This window comes from Silene latifolia, chromosome 5 (genome assembly GCF_048544455.1).
Source record: "Silene latifolia isolate original U9 population chromosome 5, ASM4854445v1, whole genome shotgun sequence".
Taxonomy (NCBI): Eukaryota; Viridiplantae; Streptophyta; class Magnoliopsida; order Caryophyllales; family Caryophyllaceae; genus Silene; species Silene latifolia.
In genome coordinates this window covers 11,941,525-11,960,308 of record NC_133530.1, presented here as the reverse complement: position 1 = coordinate 11,960,308, position 18,784 = coordinate 11,941,525, and the positions used below count along the sequence as shown (strand labels likewise).

Sequence of the window (18,784 nt, the reverse complement as noted above, 5' to 3'; positions counted from 1 at the left end):
CAGGACCGAAGCAAAACTGATTTTCGAAAAAGAAAGTATGTTGGCCTTCTCGAATACATTATTTGCAACTATTGTGGCAAAAATGGTCATGAGTTTAATGGTTGTGAAATGAGAGTCCTTGACTTAGAAAAGAACACTAAAGTGGTTAAACAAGTTTGGATTAAAAAGGAAGTGGTTAAGCAACTTAGTGTCAAGAAGGAACACTAAAGTGGCTAGACAAGTTTGGATTAGTTAGCTAATCGTGGTGTTAATTCTTTCGTTCCCAACTATTACCAGTCTAGATATTCCGCCTTCCTAGCTTTACATTAATCTTCGAGAGGGCATTCTTGAAGTTATTATTCCTCGTTTTAGAGCTAATAAGGATTTCTATCGATATTCGCCCTCTATTGTGCCCAAATAAAAAGAAAATAGTAAAAGTCATATACGATCAATATCCTTTGAAAATGTCAAATTGAACAAAGAGACCTACAGCAAATAGGGTCTCAGAAAGTTCACAAGAGACAGAAATACAACAAAAACGAATAGAAAAAACAAACAATTTATCCTTTTCAACACGAAAAACTAGCGTTCTAGTATCACGCACCAAGACTCCTTTGCATATATAGTCCTTTTCTCCATCCATGATCTTTGCATTTATCCATTATAGAGGCCAATAAGATATCTTGTTCTAAAATATAGCTTCTTAATCAATTACGATAAAAAATTACAGGTCATTTCCTCCCAAGTCATCTCATTCCACTTTTTCATATCCCTTGTGTTTACTCTTTTCCATAGTGTCCCCCATAAAAGAATTTCATAACTTGGTAGTGCAAGCCTTTTTCAAATCCGTTTAAACCAAAGTCATATACTCGTATATGCATCTGACCTAAGAGGGAGACCAACCCCCTTATCTAGACCAGCCCCCCTCTCTCATTATTTCCAGGAAGTTGACATTGCCATTGCACCGCCCATTTCAAAATACTTGGATACTAGTACATCGCTCGAAAAAAACCTCATTTATATATTTTGTTTATTAGGTTTCTATCGAGATACGTATGACGATCAATATCCTTTGAAAATGTCAAATAGAACAAATAACAACTTCGTTTCCAGCTGTATTGTTGGTGTAGAAGCACAAAAAATGCATACTAGTAGTTGTCTTCCTGATTTCACGCACAAAGTAGTGCATAGCTTGTTATTAATGTGAAACATGTAATTATCAAACAATAATACACAAATTTTTAATCATCAAATACATGTCGTAGCCTCTATAAATAGGGTCATACGAAATGATTCATACCATCAAATAAGAAATACATCATCACATTCATTCATACAAATAATCATAGTCTTGTTCAGTATAATATATACAAGTTATTCGATCTCGTACCGTTTTCAAGCAAGGATGGATGTTTCTTCCCAAATGAATGACCTGAAGCCAAGTATCATGCTCCCTCTACCATTACCATTACCTTTGCCTCTACCCTATCAGGTACATACGTACTCATTTCATACAAATCATACTCTTGTTTTGTTTTGTGTTTTGTTTTGTTTTTTTTTCCATTACAATATATCTCATTTTCTATTATGTTATGAAATTGTTATAATCTTACGATTTACGATTTACGATTCGTTGTTCACACTTTACATGCAGGGCTCGACCGATGGAGACAATACTGCAGTTCCAGTTTAACATGCATGCGTTATGCGTATTATTGTTGAAGGAAAATGTAATCCCTCTTGAAATATTTATTGTGGTGTGTCTAGGTGTGTGTGACTGTGTGATATGTTTTTTCATTTTTTATTTTTTTTTATTTTGTATGTTTGTCATTGAGTTGTACGTACTATGAGTACTTGTATCCTCATAGCCTCATACTCATGTTTTTGTTTCTTTGATTTGTAATAATAAATCAAAGGCCAGTTGACGGTATTTGTTTCTCACATCTGAACCCTCGGAATTTGAAATTCTCATATCAGTTTCGATCTAGGTTTATCTCATATCCTTTTTATAATAGAAAATCATGTTTTAAATATTTAAAGAATATTTTTTTGGGTCATACTGCAGCTTAACATATAATTCTTTTATTTTATATTATAATATACAAATTTTAAAGCTAAAATGTTAAAATATCAAACTAATTCTTATCAAATTACAATAACGGTAACATAATATTTTTTTAAAACTTGAATAATGCTAATGAGATAACATTATAACTTAATTTATGGAAAAAAAAACTAGAAAAATTGATATACTTTTACTATTTCTTTTACTTAATGTTTCTTTTTTAAGAAAATAAAATAGAAATAGATCTCGGGTAGGATTTGGGTATTGAGCATATATATGATTCATATTCATATCCGTTTCTATACATATGGATCCGATTCATATCCATATCAACTGGATCCAAATTATTGCGATTTGCGATTCAGAACTGGCCTGTTGAATCTGAATCCGAGGATCTAAACGGAATTCGGGTGCACCATCCCTAGTCATAATCATAAGTGATACTGAATAACAAATTGTGAATATTAGTGAAATTATTTTAAGTTTAATTTGTAAAATTCAAATTATTTCGATTAAAAAGTAGTTATAGCTTTTACATACAATCACCAACAAAGAGATCAACATAGTTGCAACAATGTCAAGCGCCAATATACAGGTAGCCGGACTTGTACTCATGAGCGAGGCCATGCATTACAATGGTGATGCATTTGCTACACCATTATCCAAAAAGTTCTATAAGTCAATTAATTCTATTAATTACAGCTAAAATAACAATTTAAAAAAAAAAAATAAGTAACAAGGAATGTAAAAAGCTTAGCAAAGCCGAAATACAATTGAAGTCAAATTGTTTTTTTATATTTAAAAATTCACATTATAAAAATCGAATTATTAAGAAAGAAAAAGTAGTAGTGTAATCAAATACAGAACTGTTAGGTTTTTGGGTCAATTTTCACTTAGGGCTTGTTTGGTTGCCCATTTAAAATCATGGGATTTAAAACTTCTATAAATACTATTAAAAGGCTATTAATGAGATAACATCTATAAATACTATTAAAAGGCTATCCAAAAAAGCCTCTTAATCCACGTGGCAATACAATAAGGCTCGCAAAGCCTATATACTCTACCTCCTTCAATTTATCGACATTTCATTCTTGTAATTAAACAAAGATTAAGCATTGAATTAATATCTTCTCTATGCCCAACTCTTCATATGTCAGGTGACATTTCAACTTCAATCCTTTTGGTCAAATTATATACTAAAATGAACACTACAAATATCAAAATAACAAATGTAACCACGTACTCCGTGATAGAAACTTAAAAACAATTGTGGCATACCAAAAAAACTGATACTGAGGAGAAATTGAAAGAACAATTCTCCAAAACTTATTCCAAGCTTTCATAATCAGAAATTACATCAATGAGATATCTACTTCTAATATGTACGTAACTAAAAAAGAACATGGCTATAATTAAACAAAAAAAGTATATTAAATTGCTTACTACAATATGATAGTATGTCGTTTAATATAAGTTTAAAACAAAGAGAAACATAACATTGACTAAATGAAATTATTATGATCGAAGAGAAAAATCACATCGACTAAATGAAATTATTAGAACCTAAAAAACGTGTATATATGTATGTAGATGTAGAGATCATATTTTCAAATACTAGAAACCACCCGAGGTTCAATATAGGGTGAAATCTGAAATGTAGGTACTTCTTATTTATATAGATTTTGCATTATCACTTCACACAATGTATACATTTCAAAATTGATCTTCATTCCCTTGAAATTTGTAAAATGGAGCTGTGTAAGTAAGAAACACTCCATTGATGGAGCTTGAGGACGCCATTGTTGTACAGTGGAAACACTGAATTGTAAAATATCTGTAACTGATTAGAGAGAGAGAGAATTGATAGAGAGAGAAGGAGTAAATAGAATTTGTAATCACATTAATTAATGAATCTGTTACAAAGATTAGTTTATATACAAACTAATTCTAACAACCTTTGGTCAATAGTTAGTTACAATGGTCAACTATGCTAGCTGTCAATCTACTGTGTCAGCCGTACAAGGAAGCTTCTAAAACTGTGATGGATGCCATTGGATGCTGCAGTGTCTTCTTCGTCATCTTGGATGTCCTGCTGCTGCTGATATAACACCTGGTTCCATAGCCCCTCCTCAAGTTGGATGCTCATGAACTTGAGTGAAAAGCAATCCTAACTTGGAAGACAAAAAATGATGTTGTTGAGCACCTAGGGGCTTGGTCATTACATCAGCCAATTGTAGACTTGATTTTACATGATTAGTACAGATTAATCCTTCTTGAATTCGCTCTCGAATGTAATGACAATCAATATTAATGTGCTTTGTTCTTTCATGGAACGCTGGGTTGGCTGCAATGTGCTGAGCAGCTTTATTGTCACAATTGAGTTGAATAGGTAATGCAACTGTAACACCAAAATCCTGCAACAAGGCTTGCACCCATACAATTTCAGAAGCAGTATATGACATGGCTCTATACTCTGATTCTGCAGAGATTTTAGAAATAGTTTTTTGTTTTTTTTGTTTTCCATGAGATCAGTGATTCACCAAGGAACACACAATGACCAGTTAAAGATCTGCAACTAAAAGAGCATGAGCCCCAATCAGCATCACAATAGGCCTTCAAATGAAGAGTATTATTTGCTGGATAGAAGAGAGCAGCTTCTATTGTACCCTTGAGATACCTTACTACATGAAGTGCAGCCTGAAAATGGGGCTCCCTGGGAACACTTAAGAACTGGCTGAGGTGCTGTATGACATAAGATAGATCTGGTCTGGTCAGATTCAGATATAGTAATCTACCCACCAACCTTCTATAAGACTCAGGATCAGAAAGTGGTTTGCCAGTGTCAGTAGACAAGTGCAGACCTCTGGGAAGTGGGAATTCAACAGATTTTGCATCTTGCATTCCCGTGTCCTTTAGAATATCTAATACATACTTCCTCTGATTCAGAAAGATGCCCTCAGAAGATTGCAAGACTTCTAATCCCAGGAAATACCTGATAAGACCTAGATCTTTAATAGTGAAAGCTTGGTCTAAAGATCTCTTGAGAATAGGAATAAAAGCTTTGTGGTTCCCAGTTATCAGAAGATCATCAACATAAACAAGTACAATAGTCACAAGATCTTCTTCCTTTCTAATAAACAAAGAGTAATCACTCTTGGATTGAACAAAAGAGTGGGACAAAAGCAGTTTAGTGAGCTCAATGTTCCACTGTCGAGAAGCCTGCTTGAGCCCATATAATGACCTCTTTAGTTTGCAAACTTGGCCTGGTGATGCCTTGGTATACCCTTCAGGTGGAAGCATGTACACCTCTTCATCAAGGAACCCATGAAGAAAGGCGTTATTAATGTCTAACTGATGGATTTGCCATTGCTTAGCTGCAGCTACTGCTAAGAAAATCCTTACTGTGACAAATTTGGCCACAGGGGAAAAAGTATGCTTGTAATCTTTCCCTTCTACTTGGCTATATCCCTTGGCCACAAGCCTGGCTTTATGCCTTTCCACGCTACCATCAGGCCTAAACTTAACCTTAAAGACCCATTTTGATCCTATTTCTCTAAAACCAGTTGGGAGTGAAACAAGCTCCCAAGTACCATTGTCCTCCAAAGCTTGGAGTTCCTTAGTCATAGCTAAAACCCAGTTTGGATCATTCTTTGCCTGTGAGTAAGAGGAAGGCTCAAAAGTCTGAATAACAGCATTAAGTGATGCTGTCAAGGCAGAAGAAGCAGAGACAGTATCTCTGTGTATAAGCTTTTGTATTTTATTTGGAATAACAAACCCTTGTAATCTAGAAGAGAGTGTTTTATGTCTGACTGATTGCCTAGATTCAGAAGTTGTAGAAAGAGTAGGATTTTGTAGTATCAATTTGTGGTTGTTTCATTAATAGAAGAAGTATTATTTTGAATAGAAGAGGTATTGTTTGTAGTATGAATAGTAGTATTTCTCTGCTGAGCAGGAGAAACAGCTGGAGTGTGACTATTAGTAATAATATCATCATCAATGACAGAATGCACAGGAAATTTGTAAGAATCTGTGCTAGACTCATTCTTTTGATTATGGTAGGGAAATTTATTCTCAAGAAAAATGACATCTCTGCTTACAAAGATCTTTTTGTTGTCTAGATCAAACAGTTTATAAGCCTTTTGTCCAAAAGGATATCCAATGAAAAGACATCTCCTTCCTTTTGAAGCAAATTTATCCTTAGTCACAGAATTAATGGGAGCATAACATAAACAACCAAAAATTCTGAGCTCTTCATATGTAGGCACTTTACCCATTAAAACCTCATAGGGTGTCTTCCAATTCAAAACAGGAGATGGAAGCTTATTGATTATGTATGTGGCAGCTAAGACACTCTCACCCCAAAACCTTTTGGGTAATTTAGCAAATAACATCATAGCCCTAGCAGTCTCAATCAAATGTCTATGTTTCCTCTCTACTCTACCATTTTGTTGTGGTACCCCTGGCACACTCTTTTGGTGCATGATGCCCTTCCTGGCCAAGAGCCCTAGACAATTATCTTGAATTACCTCAGTACCATTATCACTTCTAAGGATTTTAACAGCAGAATTATAGACATTCTCAACCTGAGCAAAGAAATTCTCTAAAATGGACACAACTTGAGTTTTGTATTTGAGCAAGAAAGTCCAAGTAGTTCTTGAATGATCATCCACAATAGTAAAAAAATAATGAGCACCAGTGATTGAAGCAACCTTGTAAGGACCCCAAAGATCCACATGAATAAGCTCAAATTTACAAGTTGCCCTACTAGTACTTCTAACAAAAGGTAACCTATGAATTTTAGCTTGCAAACAAGTTTCACAATCATAATGCTTCATGTCTTTACAAGGAATAACATTAATATGCTGCATCTTAGACAATGAAGTATGCCCTAATCTTGCATGCAAAAGATCAACATTACTATGTTTATTACATTCTGATGCCTCAGAACAAAAACAACTAACAGTAGAAACTACTGCATTATTAACAGCAGATAACTTGGCAACTCTATGCTTGAGCTTGTATAAGCCTCTTTCTTGTAAGCCAACACCAACAGGAATGCTAGAAGCAGGGTCCTGGATCAGACATTTGTCCACCAGAAATTTTATCAGCAAACCAGTAGTAGATAATAATTTGCCTACTGACAACAAATTATGTTTAAAAGCAGGAACATATAAAGCATCATATAATCTAATGCCAGATTCTAGTGTGATATGTCCTCCAGAGGTGACTAATTGTGATGAACCATCTGGTAACCCTATCAAAATTGGCCTTTTTAAGACATACAAACTATCAAAATAATGTCTATGTCCAGTCATATGATCTGTAGCACCAGAATCAATAATCCAAGCATTTTGACAAGCATCACAAGCCTTTTTAGCAACAAAGGTGATACCTGCAAAATTTACTGAAGCATCTGAAAAATCCAGAAGTGAATCAGTCTTAGCCTGATGAATTTGCATCATGTGATTGTATAAAGCAGTCAGCATGGCAGGATCAAACTGGACAGGTGACACCTGCTGAGGAGCATGCTGCTGTGAAAAACCTTGTTGTATTCCTTGCTGATGTTGAGCAGCAGCAACAAAGCTCTGATTCTGATTATGAGAAGAAACTCCCTGATTATGAGAAGAAGCTCCCTGATTGAACTGTGGGACATACTGAGGAACATACTGTGATGTGGAAGCATTACTCTGAAATTCCTGCTGCTGCTGACCAAAACCAGAAGTACCAGCAGCATTTCCAGAAAACCTAGCCATATACTTGGCCTTCAATTCAGGAAACTTGATAAAACAAGCTTCAGGAAGATGTCCTTTCTTATTGCAATGATAACACCACCTATCATCAGTTTTGGACTTCTTATCTTCCTTCTTCTCGTCCCTTTTCCATACATTCCATGGTCCTTTACTATGATTACCAGATTTAGATGCATTCATTGCACTCACATCATGTGAAGGATTGACAATATTAGAAATCATTTTCTGACTTTCTATTTGTTGAATGATAGAATAAACTTTGTTAAGAGGTGGTAAAGGATCCATAGCAAGAATATTTGACCTAGGATGTTCATAAACATCACTTAATCCCATAAGAAAATTGAGTACTTTCTCCATGAGAGACATATCAAGCATTTTCCTATATAGATTACATGAACACTTATCCATAGCACCACATTCGCATTCAGGTATGACTTCTAATTCATCAATGTCATCCCAATTACGCTTTAATTTTGTGAAATACTCAACAACAGTATCATTTCCTTGTGAAATGTTCCTTAATTCCTTCTTTAATTGAAACAACAAAGGCGCGTTGGATTTGCCATACCTCTCACAAAGATCTGTCCATAGATGCTTAGCAGACTTACAAGTAATGAAATTCTCCTTGAGATCAGGATCAATTGAGTTCAATAACCAACACCGCACCATATAATCACTTCGAATCCACTGAGAATGCTTAGGAGAAGTTAATGCAGGCATAGCTACAGCTCCAGTCAAGAAACCTTGCTTATTCTTCGTACCGAGCGCCATAACTACACACCTGCTCCAAGACATGAAGTTTTTACCAGAAAACTTTCCCATTTCCAAGCTCCATTGCAGGCGAATCAGAGTTCGCTAAGAAAGTAGGATCGTCATAAGGATTACTGTAAGAAGCATCTGTATTGACAGTTTCTGTCGCCATTTTTGTGTAAGTAGAGTAGAATTACAGAAGGAAAAGAGAATGATGAAGAAAAGATCAATTTAATTTTTTTGAGCGGAAGCGAAAACGAAGAAAAACGCGATTAAAATGCAAAAATTTGAAAATTGAAGTAAAGATATGCAGAGACAGGCTATTCCTGCTCTGATACCATGTAAAATGGAGCTGTGTAAGTAAGAAACACTTCATTGATGGAGCTTGAGGACGCCATTGTTGTACAGTGGAAACACTGAATTGTAAAATATCTGTAACTGATTAGAGAGAGAGAATTGATAGAGAGAGAAGGAGTAAATAAATTTGTAATCACATTAATTAATGAATCTGTTACAAAGATTAGTTTATATACAAACTAATTCTAACAACCTTTGGTCAATAGTTAGTTACAATGGTCAACTATGCTAGCTGTCAATCTACTGTGTCAGCCGTACAAGGAAGCTTCTAGAACTGTGATGGATGCCATTGGATGCTGCAGTGTCTTCTTCGTCATCTTGGATGTCCTGCTGCTGCTGATATAGCACCTGGTTCCATAAAACTAATTGTGCATTAACTAAAAAAGAAATCAAAGAGTGGTAAACCAATAAATATGGATTGAAGTTGAAATGTCACTTGACATAGGAAGAGTTGGGCATAGAGAAGATATTAATTCAATACTTAATCTTTGTTAAATTACAAGAATGAAATATCGATAAATTGAAGGAGGTAGAGTATATAGGATTTGGGAGCCTTATTGTATTGCCACGTGGATTAAGAGGCTTTTCTGGATAACCTTTTAATAGTATTTATAGATTATAGATAGATTAGGGTGGAGAACCTGTCAAGCCCATGAAACTTAAAAGTTAGCAGTTGAAATGGTATAATAGTACAGACAAATATTAGAGACTTGAATTTGTAATAGCGAAGTCCTTACTCTTCTGTACCAGTGAGTTGTTTACGTTTGCTTTATTTTGTGAAGGAAAACAAAACAAATATAAATTACTGACTAGGACGGAAGGAGTACAAACCCACAAAGTTACTCCCTCTGTCCCGGTAAATAGTTATCTGTTTCTATTTTTGTGTGTATCCAATCATATTTATCTATTTCCCATTTTGGAAGTTTTTTGTGACCTTTTCTTGGTCTTTGTGGTAAAAGTAATAGATAACTATTGACCGGGACGCAGGAAGTATGTGATATACATATGGCAAACTAAAAGATCGGTATAAAATTAAATCTCTATTGCACTTTGTTATCAAGCTGTCTAGAGTCCTCATAATAATAGGTGTAACATTAATGTGTTATAGAAAGGGTGTAATACGGCGAATAAAAGCATTGAGTCAGACGTTTTTCAAAACATTAGTTAACAATTGAAAAGCTTAAAACTTGATTACCATGGCCAAGGTTTGAAAGATAACCCAATAGCGGAAAGAACAATCTTCTTCTGACAATAGACATTAAAAGATTGTGAACGACCTGAACTGATTTGAGATTATTTTGGTAGATAAGTTGATAATAATATCAATTAATTTATCGGTTTAACGAATAACCTTAACTATAATTTAAGTTAGGAGAGTTTAAACCGCAATGAAATTAGTTTATCGGAGTGATCGATCATGTTGTAATTCATGTAGATGTCAATACTTAGGAAATACTAGTTGTTGTATCGCGCGCTTTGCGCGCGATACCCCAAGATATTTCAATCGATTTAGTTCAATATCTTTCTTATGTATGTGTTGTGGTCATTCTTTTCATTAATGCATTTGTATATAATTAAGCAGAGAATGTAATGAGCATTTTACTCGATGATATTTTCTTGGTATCACTAATAGTTACCATTGTCAATCGTAAATGATTGAAGATATATATAATAAATCACTTAACAAAATTAAATAAACTTACAACTCTATTAGTTTGATTTGTTTGATGCAATTTTCTAAACAAAAATTTATCATTAGGTTATTTGTCTCATGATTGAACTTGTCTTGTTTTCTAAGTTAAAAAACAATGTAGGTTGGTGAATACAATTAAGTCCAATACAAAGTAAATGAGTCGATCTTCATTGACCACCTCTTCTCATAAGCTCATCCTTGAAAATCATATACATTTACTCCAATACAATTGAAATTTACATCCAATTTATATAAAACATTCACATCTCGGAAGTTATTGGTTCACTAATTCTCATTCCTCAAACAATGATGTGATAGAAAAAATCGACAAATTTGCGATTCTAGCATTGAAGAGCAATCAAACTTTTGCCCCTTATATGAAACTCCTCTCCTCTTCATCCCCCTTTATGTGTAGCTTACAGGTGCAAGCCAATGGTGTAAAGCCAACTTTTGTGCTTTCCCTTTTCGGAACTAAACGTTTTGCTGGATGTAACAAATGCAATGTTTGTTCTTTCGATCTCCCCTCCTCCTCCTCCTCCTCCTCCTCCTCCTCCTCTGCCTTTCCCTTTTCCCTTCGAGATCAAAACCACCTCCTCATTCCCTTTCACCTCCTTCTCCCATTATGCTCCTGCCCCCCAATCCATGTTCCTCTTTCACTCCTCTCCTCTTCATCCTCCTCATTCCTATGTCCCTTCCCCTACTCCACCAACATAAACTAAATGAATCATCCCAAGCCCAATGTTGTCCAATATGATAACACCTTGCTACTATTTCGCAGTCAGTTTAACTATCCCAAAGGCAAATGTTCACCCAAAGCAACTTATTTTAGAAAATTATTCCTCCTCTTCCACCTCCTTCCCTTTTCCTTCCTTCCTCGTCCTTCCCTTGCCTCAACGCCTCCTCCTTTTGCTTCCCCTCTTCCTCTTCCTCTTCCTCTTTATAATCCTGCTCGTCCTTTTCTCAATTTTCCCTTAAACCTCCTCCTCTTCCTCCACTTGATGCCGAGTCGGAAAAGAAAAATTAATATTTGCATCTGTTTCCTGGCAAGTTGTGCAAATGAAAAATTCTTTTTAAGTATAATTCATTTCAGTGCTTCACATCATATTCGCGGTTTCAAACAATGATGTATTTACACAAGCCCAAATGCTGGTGACTAATTTAAATTGAGATTGACCTTGAGAAACTGGGAGATAGCAGCTATTATGCCTTCTGCTCCCGCTTCGGCCACAAATGCATGCAGCTTGTCGTCAGTTTGCTCCCAACATTCAGGGCGGTACCCTCATAGTGTCCTCAGTGTTACTCCGAGCCAAAAAAAAAAAGAATCTCATACATAAGGTTTATATGCAATAGACTGTAGAAATGTATATACGAAAACTTTAATATACGTTCAAAATTGTAAAATTGTTTCTCTCGTATAGCCACATCAGAAAAGCGTCGTTCTACAACAATGGTGTTGCAATGTAAAGATAATTGTCAGAGTGATAACTGACAAGAATGACAATGACATCAATAACAGAGGATGAGATACACTTGTTCTTGAACAATGGAACAACGGAGTTGCAACATATCTGTTGGACACCGCAAAAGCTAATTAATTTTATTTCAGCATGCTTAAAAATGACAATAGTTCAAATTGAAACCAGTTCGAAAGTGAATGTCATGGTCATTGTTTACATCTCTTGTTAAGTTAGGAAAAGCAGACAAACCCTGATATACGCAATACCAACTACTCCACAAACACCAACAAAAACAAAATTTCGTCTCATTATATACTGCACTTGCAAACTTCCAAGCTCATTCACATTTGGCACCATATGAACATTCGAAGATAATAGAAATAATAACACCATTATACTCGAGAAAAGCCATCGGTACAATTTTCTAGCCCCAAAACTACCATCGGTCAAGCATGCACCAATCACACCCAATGTCGCAAAAAATACATTATCCAACATGAAATTTCATCACAGCATAGCCTAAGCTAGTATTCTAAAGACCATGGGAAGTATGTGATAAAAAAATCACCCACACAAAAATGAGAATGTTTCAAGATGATGGTCTGTGTCTGTTTTATTAAGCCCGAGATACCACTGCATTTTTTTACTTCTTCGGTAATTCCATTTAATCACTTAAACTATGTACTAACTACTAACTACTAAAAAACACAACCTTTCATATATTTCAAGACATACTTAAAACACTTTATGCAGAATGCAGTCATAATGACCTCAATACAACGTAACAGAGCGAGTGGTATATACTTAGCCAACTTGAAATACTTACCGCTTCAGATCATGAGCAGGCACACACAAGATAAGATTTGAAGGGCTCTACCCTGAGTATTTCCATGAGTCAAAGATCCATGCTTATTAGATAGGTAAAAGTAAACAAAATATTGGAAAATTCGGAAAGTAAAAACAAGAAGTCTTTAAGAAACACAGGTGAGACAATCGCATCACAAGAGATTAACTATCATAGCCTAGAAAGTTAAGGAGCGCGTTTTTAAGATATAGCCGTAAACTTTTAAATGCAAAGTTTAAAAGTATGGTGGTTAATACTCTCACTTTTATGTCATCAAAGTTAATACCGAGACATTTAAAGCAAGTATATACGCTAGACAGAGAGCTTTATTTCCCGATCTATCTTTCTACTCCTACCGGCTCCTATGTTGTCTACCTAGTAGTCTAGTACAACATCCAATGCTCCCCCAAAATAACCCTTTTTCCCCAAGTTACTCTAGAATCAGTAAGCATTCATATATTCCCTCCCACCAGTCCCTCAATTTGTCTATTTATAGTGTTACTCTAAACGAAAAATTCACATACAGAGTAGATAATAAACATGGCTTTTTGGCAGGGATAATCGTATAAAGCAAATCAAGGTATCCCACCAGTAACACAAAACCAAAACCTGTCTATACGGTGTTTGAAAATAACTCGTGGTTCACAGGATTTGTGTCAGATTCTACTGCAAATTAACTTTAAAAAAATCCCAAAACATCCCGAAATTCATTTTTTATGAATTGCAACATGATTGTAAACCAAAGAGCAACCAGTGGTTTTACGCTTTACTAATTGAATTTGTATGGCACAATGGAAAAGCCAAAAACCTCATTCCTCAATTTCGACTAATAACCTTTATCCAACCTCGATGACTCCATTAACGCACACTAATTAACAATTGAACTTCATCAAGCCAGAATCCAAAACCTACAATATCCATAAAATTCAACTAACACCCTTTCTCAAATACGTTTTACACAACCTTAATATCTCCAAGTTTCATCAAACCAGCACTTCAACAACAAAAATCCAAAAAAATCGAACATTATACAATTCGTAAACAGCAGAACCCTATCATTATACAGTTCCTAAATGGCTAAACATACCACAACCCCACCAAAGCCACAAAATTCACTAATTCCACACATTTCTTGACAGAAACCGAATAGCCCAAATACTTGTACAGGGCAATCTTGCACAAGTATACTGTGAAACAGATTCTTTGACAACTACTTTTACACTAATATGAGCATGATTTTCTCGTAATTTGGACCATTTCACACAACTTCTGCCTACCTCACACAAGACTAATCAAAGAAAAACGCCCAATTCGCATTAATTCATTTAAAAAACATTTAAAAAATATATAAGTTATACAAACAAAAGGTGGACTTTAAGAAGAACGCACAATAAAACCCTCGAAAATGAAAATGAAAAAAATGTTAACTGAGATGTTCTTGTTATTATCAGGAATAGAAAAACAACAATTAACAGATCTGGGCAAGCAAAATCAAACACACCCATTTAAAATTCAATCCAAACCCCAAGTTTTTTACAAACAGTTTACAAAAGAAACTTAAAAATTAAACCTTGCACGGGGATATTTGATAAAGATGTGACCATATTTGCCGATAAATATGGGTTTCTTATTATTTGACGATTCATAATCTCAGTAACATATTAACAAGTAAAAGGTGTGGGAGAAGGAAGGAACTTTAAAGTAGAAGCATGGAAATAACATTTGATTTGTAAAACGATGGATTAGAAAATCGAGCATCACACAAAAAATATCGTGAATTAAACCCCATTAATGAAAAATACGATACGTTCCACCACTAAAAACATCAGAATAGATCGTAATAAAAGAAAATAAACAAACAAGATCAAACAGCAAACCGATGAATAAAATTGACATGAATGAAAAAAAAATTACCTTTTCAATTCAAGGAGGCAGGAAAGTGGGAAGTGAGGTGCTGGAATGGAATGACCTAAGTAAAAGCAATCAACACATCTTATTGGTACTGTTCATTTGAGCAGCAACAACATCGACTCCACTTAATCGTTGAACGCATCACATAAGCAATCACATAAACAAGAATTCTCCAACAAATCACAACAAAGAAGAGTAAAGCTACCATATATGTCGTCCAGATGTGACCTTCAAGACGTGAATCATGCTTAATATTGATACAATCGCCCAAGGTAGCAAAAGAGGTTGTGGAAGAAGTTTCTCACTGATCATGCATATTGTCTTCATTTTAATCAGGTTAGCATCAAGATCCAGTCAGGTCGCCATATGTGAGATTAGTTTGAGGTGAAGAAGGAGGTTTGATTAATAAAGGAGAGAGGAAATAGCAAAATTTCAGAGAGAGAACGGTGTGAGAGAGAAGTGCGGAGAGCATATGCGAGGAAGCCGTGGATGATTGAGGTGAGAGACACAAAGAAGGCGAACGGTGCGTTTTTGTTGAAAAATAAGCAAAGTGATACACCTTGTTACTGTTCATTGTGAATAGTAACTTTCCTTACTCACTTTTATGTAAGGTGTATAGATGTAGGAATAAAATATATACCATAGATTCATAGGTAATCCTTTCACGAGTAAGTAGAATTTTAAATAATTTTTCAATTTCTTAGTCGAAAAACATCTCGTGCATTGCACGGGTCATAAAACTAGTTATACTTTTAATATATCAAACTAATTCTTACCAAATTACAATAACCGTAACATAATATTTTTTTAAAATTTGAAAAATGCTAATGAGATAACATTATAGCTTAATTTATGAAAAAAAACCTAGAAAAATTGATATACTTTTACTATTTCTTTTACTTAATCTTTCTTAATCATATACTTAATATTATTTACGTTAAAATAAATAATCAATAATTAAAATTTAACTAAAAATACATAATAATACTAAATGTACTTTTTTTTTTCTCTTAATCATTGATCCGAAAATAACCCGAACTCGAACTAACCCAATAATATGACAAACCCGAGCTGATCTAACCCGAAGTGGTCCACCTGAATCCCGACCCGATTGACTTGTTTATCAGGTCTAGTAGTATTTTGCTTCTCTGCTGCTCCTCTAGTCCTCCATTATTTTTCCTTCGCTTACAATTTCAGCTTGATGATATCCCGCAATAACCTATCCCAAGTTGCAAATTGCAAGTTGAGAGTGAGGATAAATGGGGTATGGAGCATTCAAAAATAGGTAGAAATTAATAGTAACAATCACATCAATGAGGGAGAGAATGCTTGTCAAATTGGATAATAATCTTCAATTAGATGATCCAATTAATGAAAAAGATGAAAAATTTCTTCATAAATTGGACCTCCCTCATGATTTAATCACTCAATATATCATAACAAGATTGCCCATCAAATCTTTACTTCAATGTAAATCAATTTCCAAACAATGGTACTCAACTCTCTCTTCTCCTTATTTTGGAAATACCCATTTCAATTTTTCACCTTTTTATCAATCATTTAATCCCATAATTCATAATTTGTTAATTCAATCAGGAAATGATTATTTCATTTACACTTATAATGAATGTGATTTTGTTGATGAATGTAATAAGGGTTTGTTTAAATTAGATGTTAATTTTGATGATTTGCCTAAAGATAAGATCTTGGTGATTGGTTCATGTAATGGATTATTGTGTTTATATTGTTCATTAGGTTATTTGATTATTTGGAATCCTATTATAAATCAATGGGTAAAGTTTTCATGTCCATCGTTGGAAAATTGCAAAAATAGTACTTGGGGATTTGGATATGTGTCTTGTGTTGATGATTATAAGGCTGTAAGGATGAGTGAGTCAAAGGGAAACCCTAGTGAGATCTTGGTTCATGTTTTTTCGTTGCGAAACGAGGAGTGGAAACAAGTTTATGATGAGAAGATTTGTAAGTATGTTCTTCGAGGGGCGTCATTGTCAGCTGGATTGTTGATTGATGAAACTTTGTATTGGATTGTGTATAGGCAAGGTGGTGAGTATGAGCAAGATGTTTTAGGTTTTGATTTAGGGTTTGAACGGTTCGACATTGTTCAGAATCTGGTTCAGGGTGATTCGTATATAGGCTGGGTTAGATTCTTGTGTTGTATGGGAGGGTGTTTGTCTATGAGCAGGGTCACGGACCGGGGTGATGTCAGCGTGTCGATGCTGAAGCAAAGTGGACAGGTTGATTATATTGGAGTTTACAGGGACTTGGATTTAGGTTCGTGTTGTAGTGCTGTCGGTTTTACAAGGGATGGCAAGTTTTTTGTCCAAGTAGGACAGCGGGAACTAGGATTAGTCAATCCAAACTGTTCGCCTAAACGATACACACCACTTTTCAAGTTCAAAGGGGAAGGTTTCATTGACATGAAGAGTTATGTTCCAAGCCTTGTATCGCCCTCTGCTGTTTCCGGGATGCAGGAATAGAACAGGTTCTAATATCCATCTCTCTATCTATGTTCTTATGTGATGTCTAAATTAGCTGTGTACTTGAATTTGGATAACAATTAATTATCCCCTCTGTTGATCCATGCTTACAAATTAGGGAGCACAATAGTTTGCACTTACCCTCTCTATCTATGCTGCGTTTCTCTGGCTTCGGGTTGTGATCCATGTCCAATATGCTCGACTCTTTGCATGACATAGATGATAGTTTGTTGGCACCGTTTTTGTTGGCATTTGCCTTTACAAAGTTGGATGTCATTTCCTTCACAGCTACATGTGTCATGTGTTTGGTTCCATCCCAGTAAAACAAGAACATTACCCTAGTGCCTCAATGGCTCCCGCAAATTGAGGGGTAAGAGGTCAGATGTACGCAGCCTTACCCTAGCTATAGGCTGTTTCAATGTTTAATTGCCAAGTTGGAATCTGATTATATTCTGCATAGTTGAGAAGTGTTTAATCTTGAGTGTCAGTAGACAGTAACAAACTTAAGTCATAGTTCAACATTACTTTAGAGAAGTCGTAAATCAAAGTAACACAATGGTGCAATCTGCAACTGGTAATTTTATGTGTGACAAGGCAAATTAAGATAGGTAACATGTTCATCATCTAGGTAATGTTTACTTCTTGAGATGTTAACTTTCAGCTTCTTATATTCACGCACTAGGTCATTTTACTTCAACACTTCACTATGGTGGCGTGTCGCATTACCCACAACTCGACCTTCATCTTAGACCTAAAACATGTTTTCTGTAAATATCTGTCTCGGGCATACCCAACACTTCGGCAACTTGTCGTGTCCATACCTGTAGCCGAGTATAACTAACTTAGAAGAATGCATGATCCTGTTTATCCGACACTGGTAGCTGTGTTTAAGTAACTTAGCAAGTAGGGTAGAACTTCATAAAAGACCAAGATCACTGATCTCTGAGTTTGTTTTTATTGACAGAATGCATGATCCTGCTTATCAGAGAGTTTATTCATCAAGCCACCAGCCCACCAGTCTATGATTGTGACTGTCATCATTCACACATAAATTCTTATCATGGTTCTCACTAGTGCTCCTCAGCATTGTATGACTTCCTTATTTTTACGTGTAAATTCACTATTTTTTCGGATCATATTCTCCTATCCATTTATCGGGCATTGATTGCTTCAGGTGATGATTCGTGTTAACTGGGATTAAGGCAGTATTATTTCCGTTTTTGGTATTCACTTCTGATGACCATTTCAAGTACACTATTGAAACTCCAAATTTCAAGTGTTTTTCACTTCCTATTAATTTGGCTTCATTAGTTTGTTTCGTTGTTTAGTGGTTAATGAGCATGCAGGAAAGTCATTTATTATATGAATTTCGAATGCACCCCAGGTAAACTGTCATCTAGCGAGAATTCTTTCCAACCACGCTATATGGTTCATTGGTTCCTGATCAGGAATCATTGCATTGGTTGCTGGTGGCTATAAC

General features: G+C 35.2%; 1 protein-coding gene and 2 long non-coding RNA genes across 3 annotated transcripts; 2 read left to right on the top strand and 1 right to left on the bottom strand.

The window, feature by feature from the left end:
- The first annotated feature begins 705 nt into the window (after positions 1-705).
- Positions 706-1,919, top strand: LOC141655900 (uncharacterized). The gene is made up of 2 exons (XR_012548228.1): positions 706-1,471; positions 1,634-1,919. It is a non-coding gene; the product is annotated as an uncharacterized LOC141655900 (long non-coding RNA).
- An 8,826-nt stretch (positions 1,920-10,745) lies between these two features.
- LOC141655899 (uncharacterized) lies at positions 10,746-15,286 on the bottom strand. Its single transcript, XR_012548227.1, has 3 exons — positions 14,810-15,286; positions 11,769-12,929; positions 10,746-11,634 (listed from the first exon to the last, which is right to left on the bottom strand). It is a non-coding gene; the product is annotated as an uncharacterized LOC141655899 (long non-coding RNA).
- A 676-nt stretch (positions 15,287-15,962) lies between these two features.
- Positions 15,963-18,610, top strand: LOC141656719 (putative F-box/LRR-repeat/kelch-repeat protein At1g11620). The gene is made up of 2 exons (XM_074463725.1): positions 15,963-17,309; positions 18,269-18,610. Exon 1 carries the CDS (start codon positions 16,120-16,122, stop codon positions 17,302-17,304), a length of 1,185 nt encoding a protein of 394 aa, XP_074319826.1. The 5' UTR covers positions 15,963-16,119; the 3' UTR covers positions 17,305-17,309; positions 18,269-18,610.
- The last annotated feature ends 174 nt before the right edge of the window (positions 18,611-18,784 follow it).

What these genes read in the sequence shown, in the direction of transcription:
- LOC141656719 (XM_074463725.1), top strand. Translation starts at nt 16,120, where the DNA reads ATGAGGGAGAGAATGCTTGTCAAATTGGATAATAATCTTCAATTAGAT.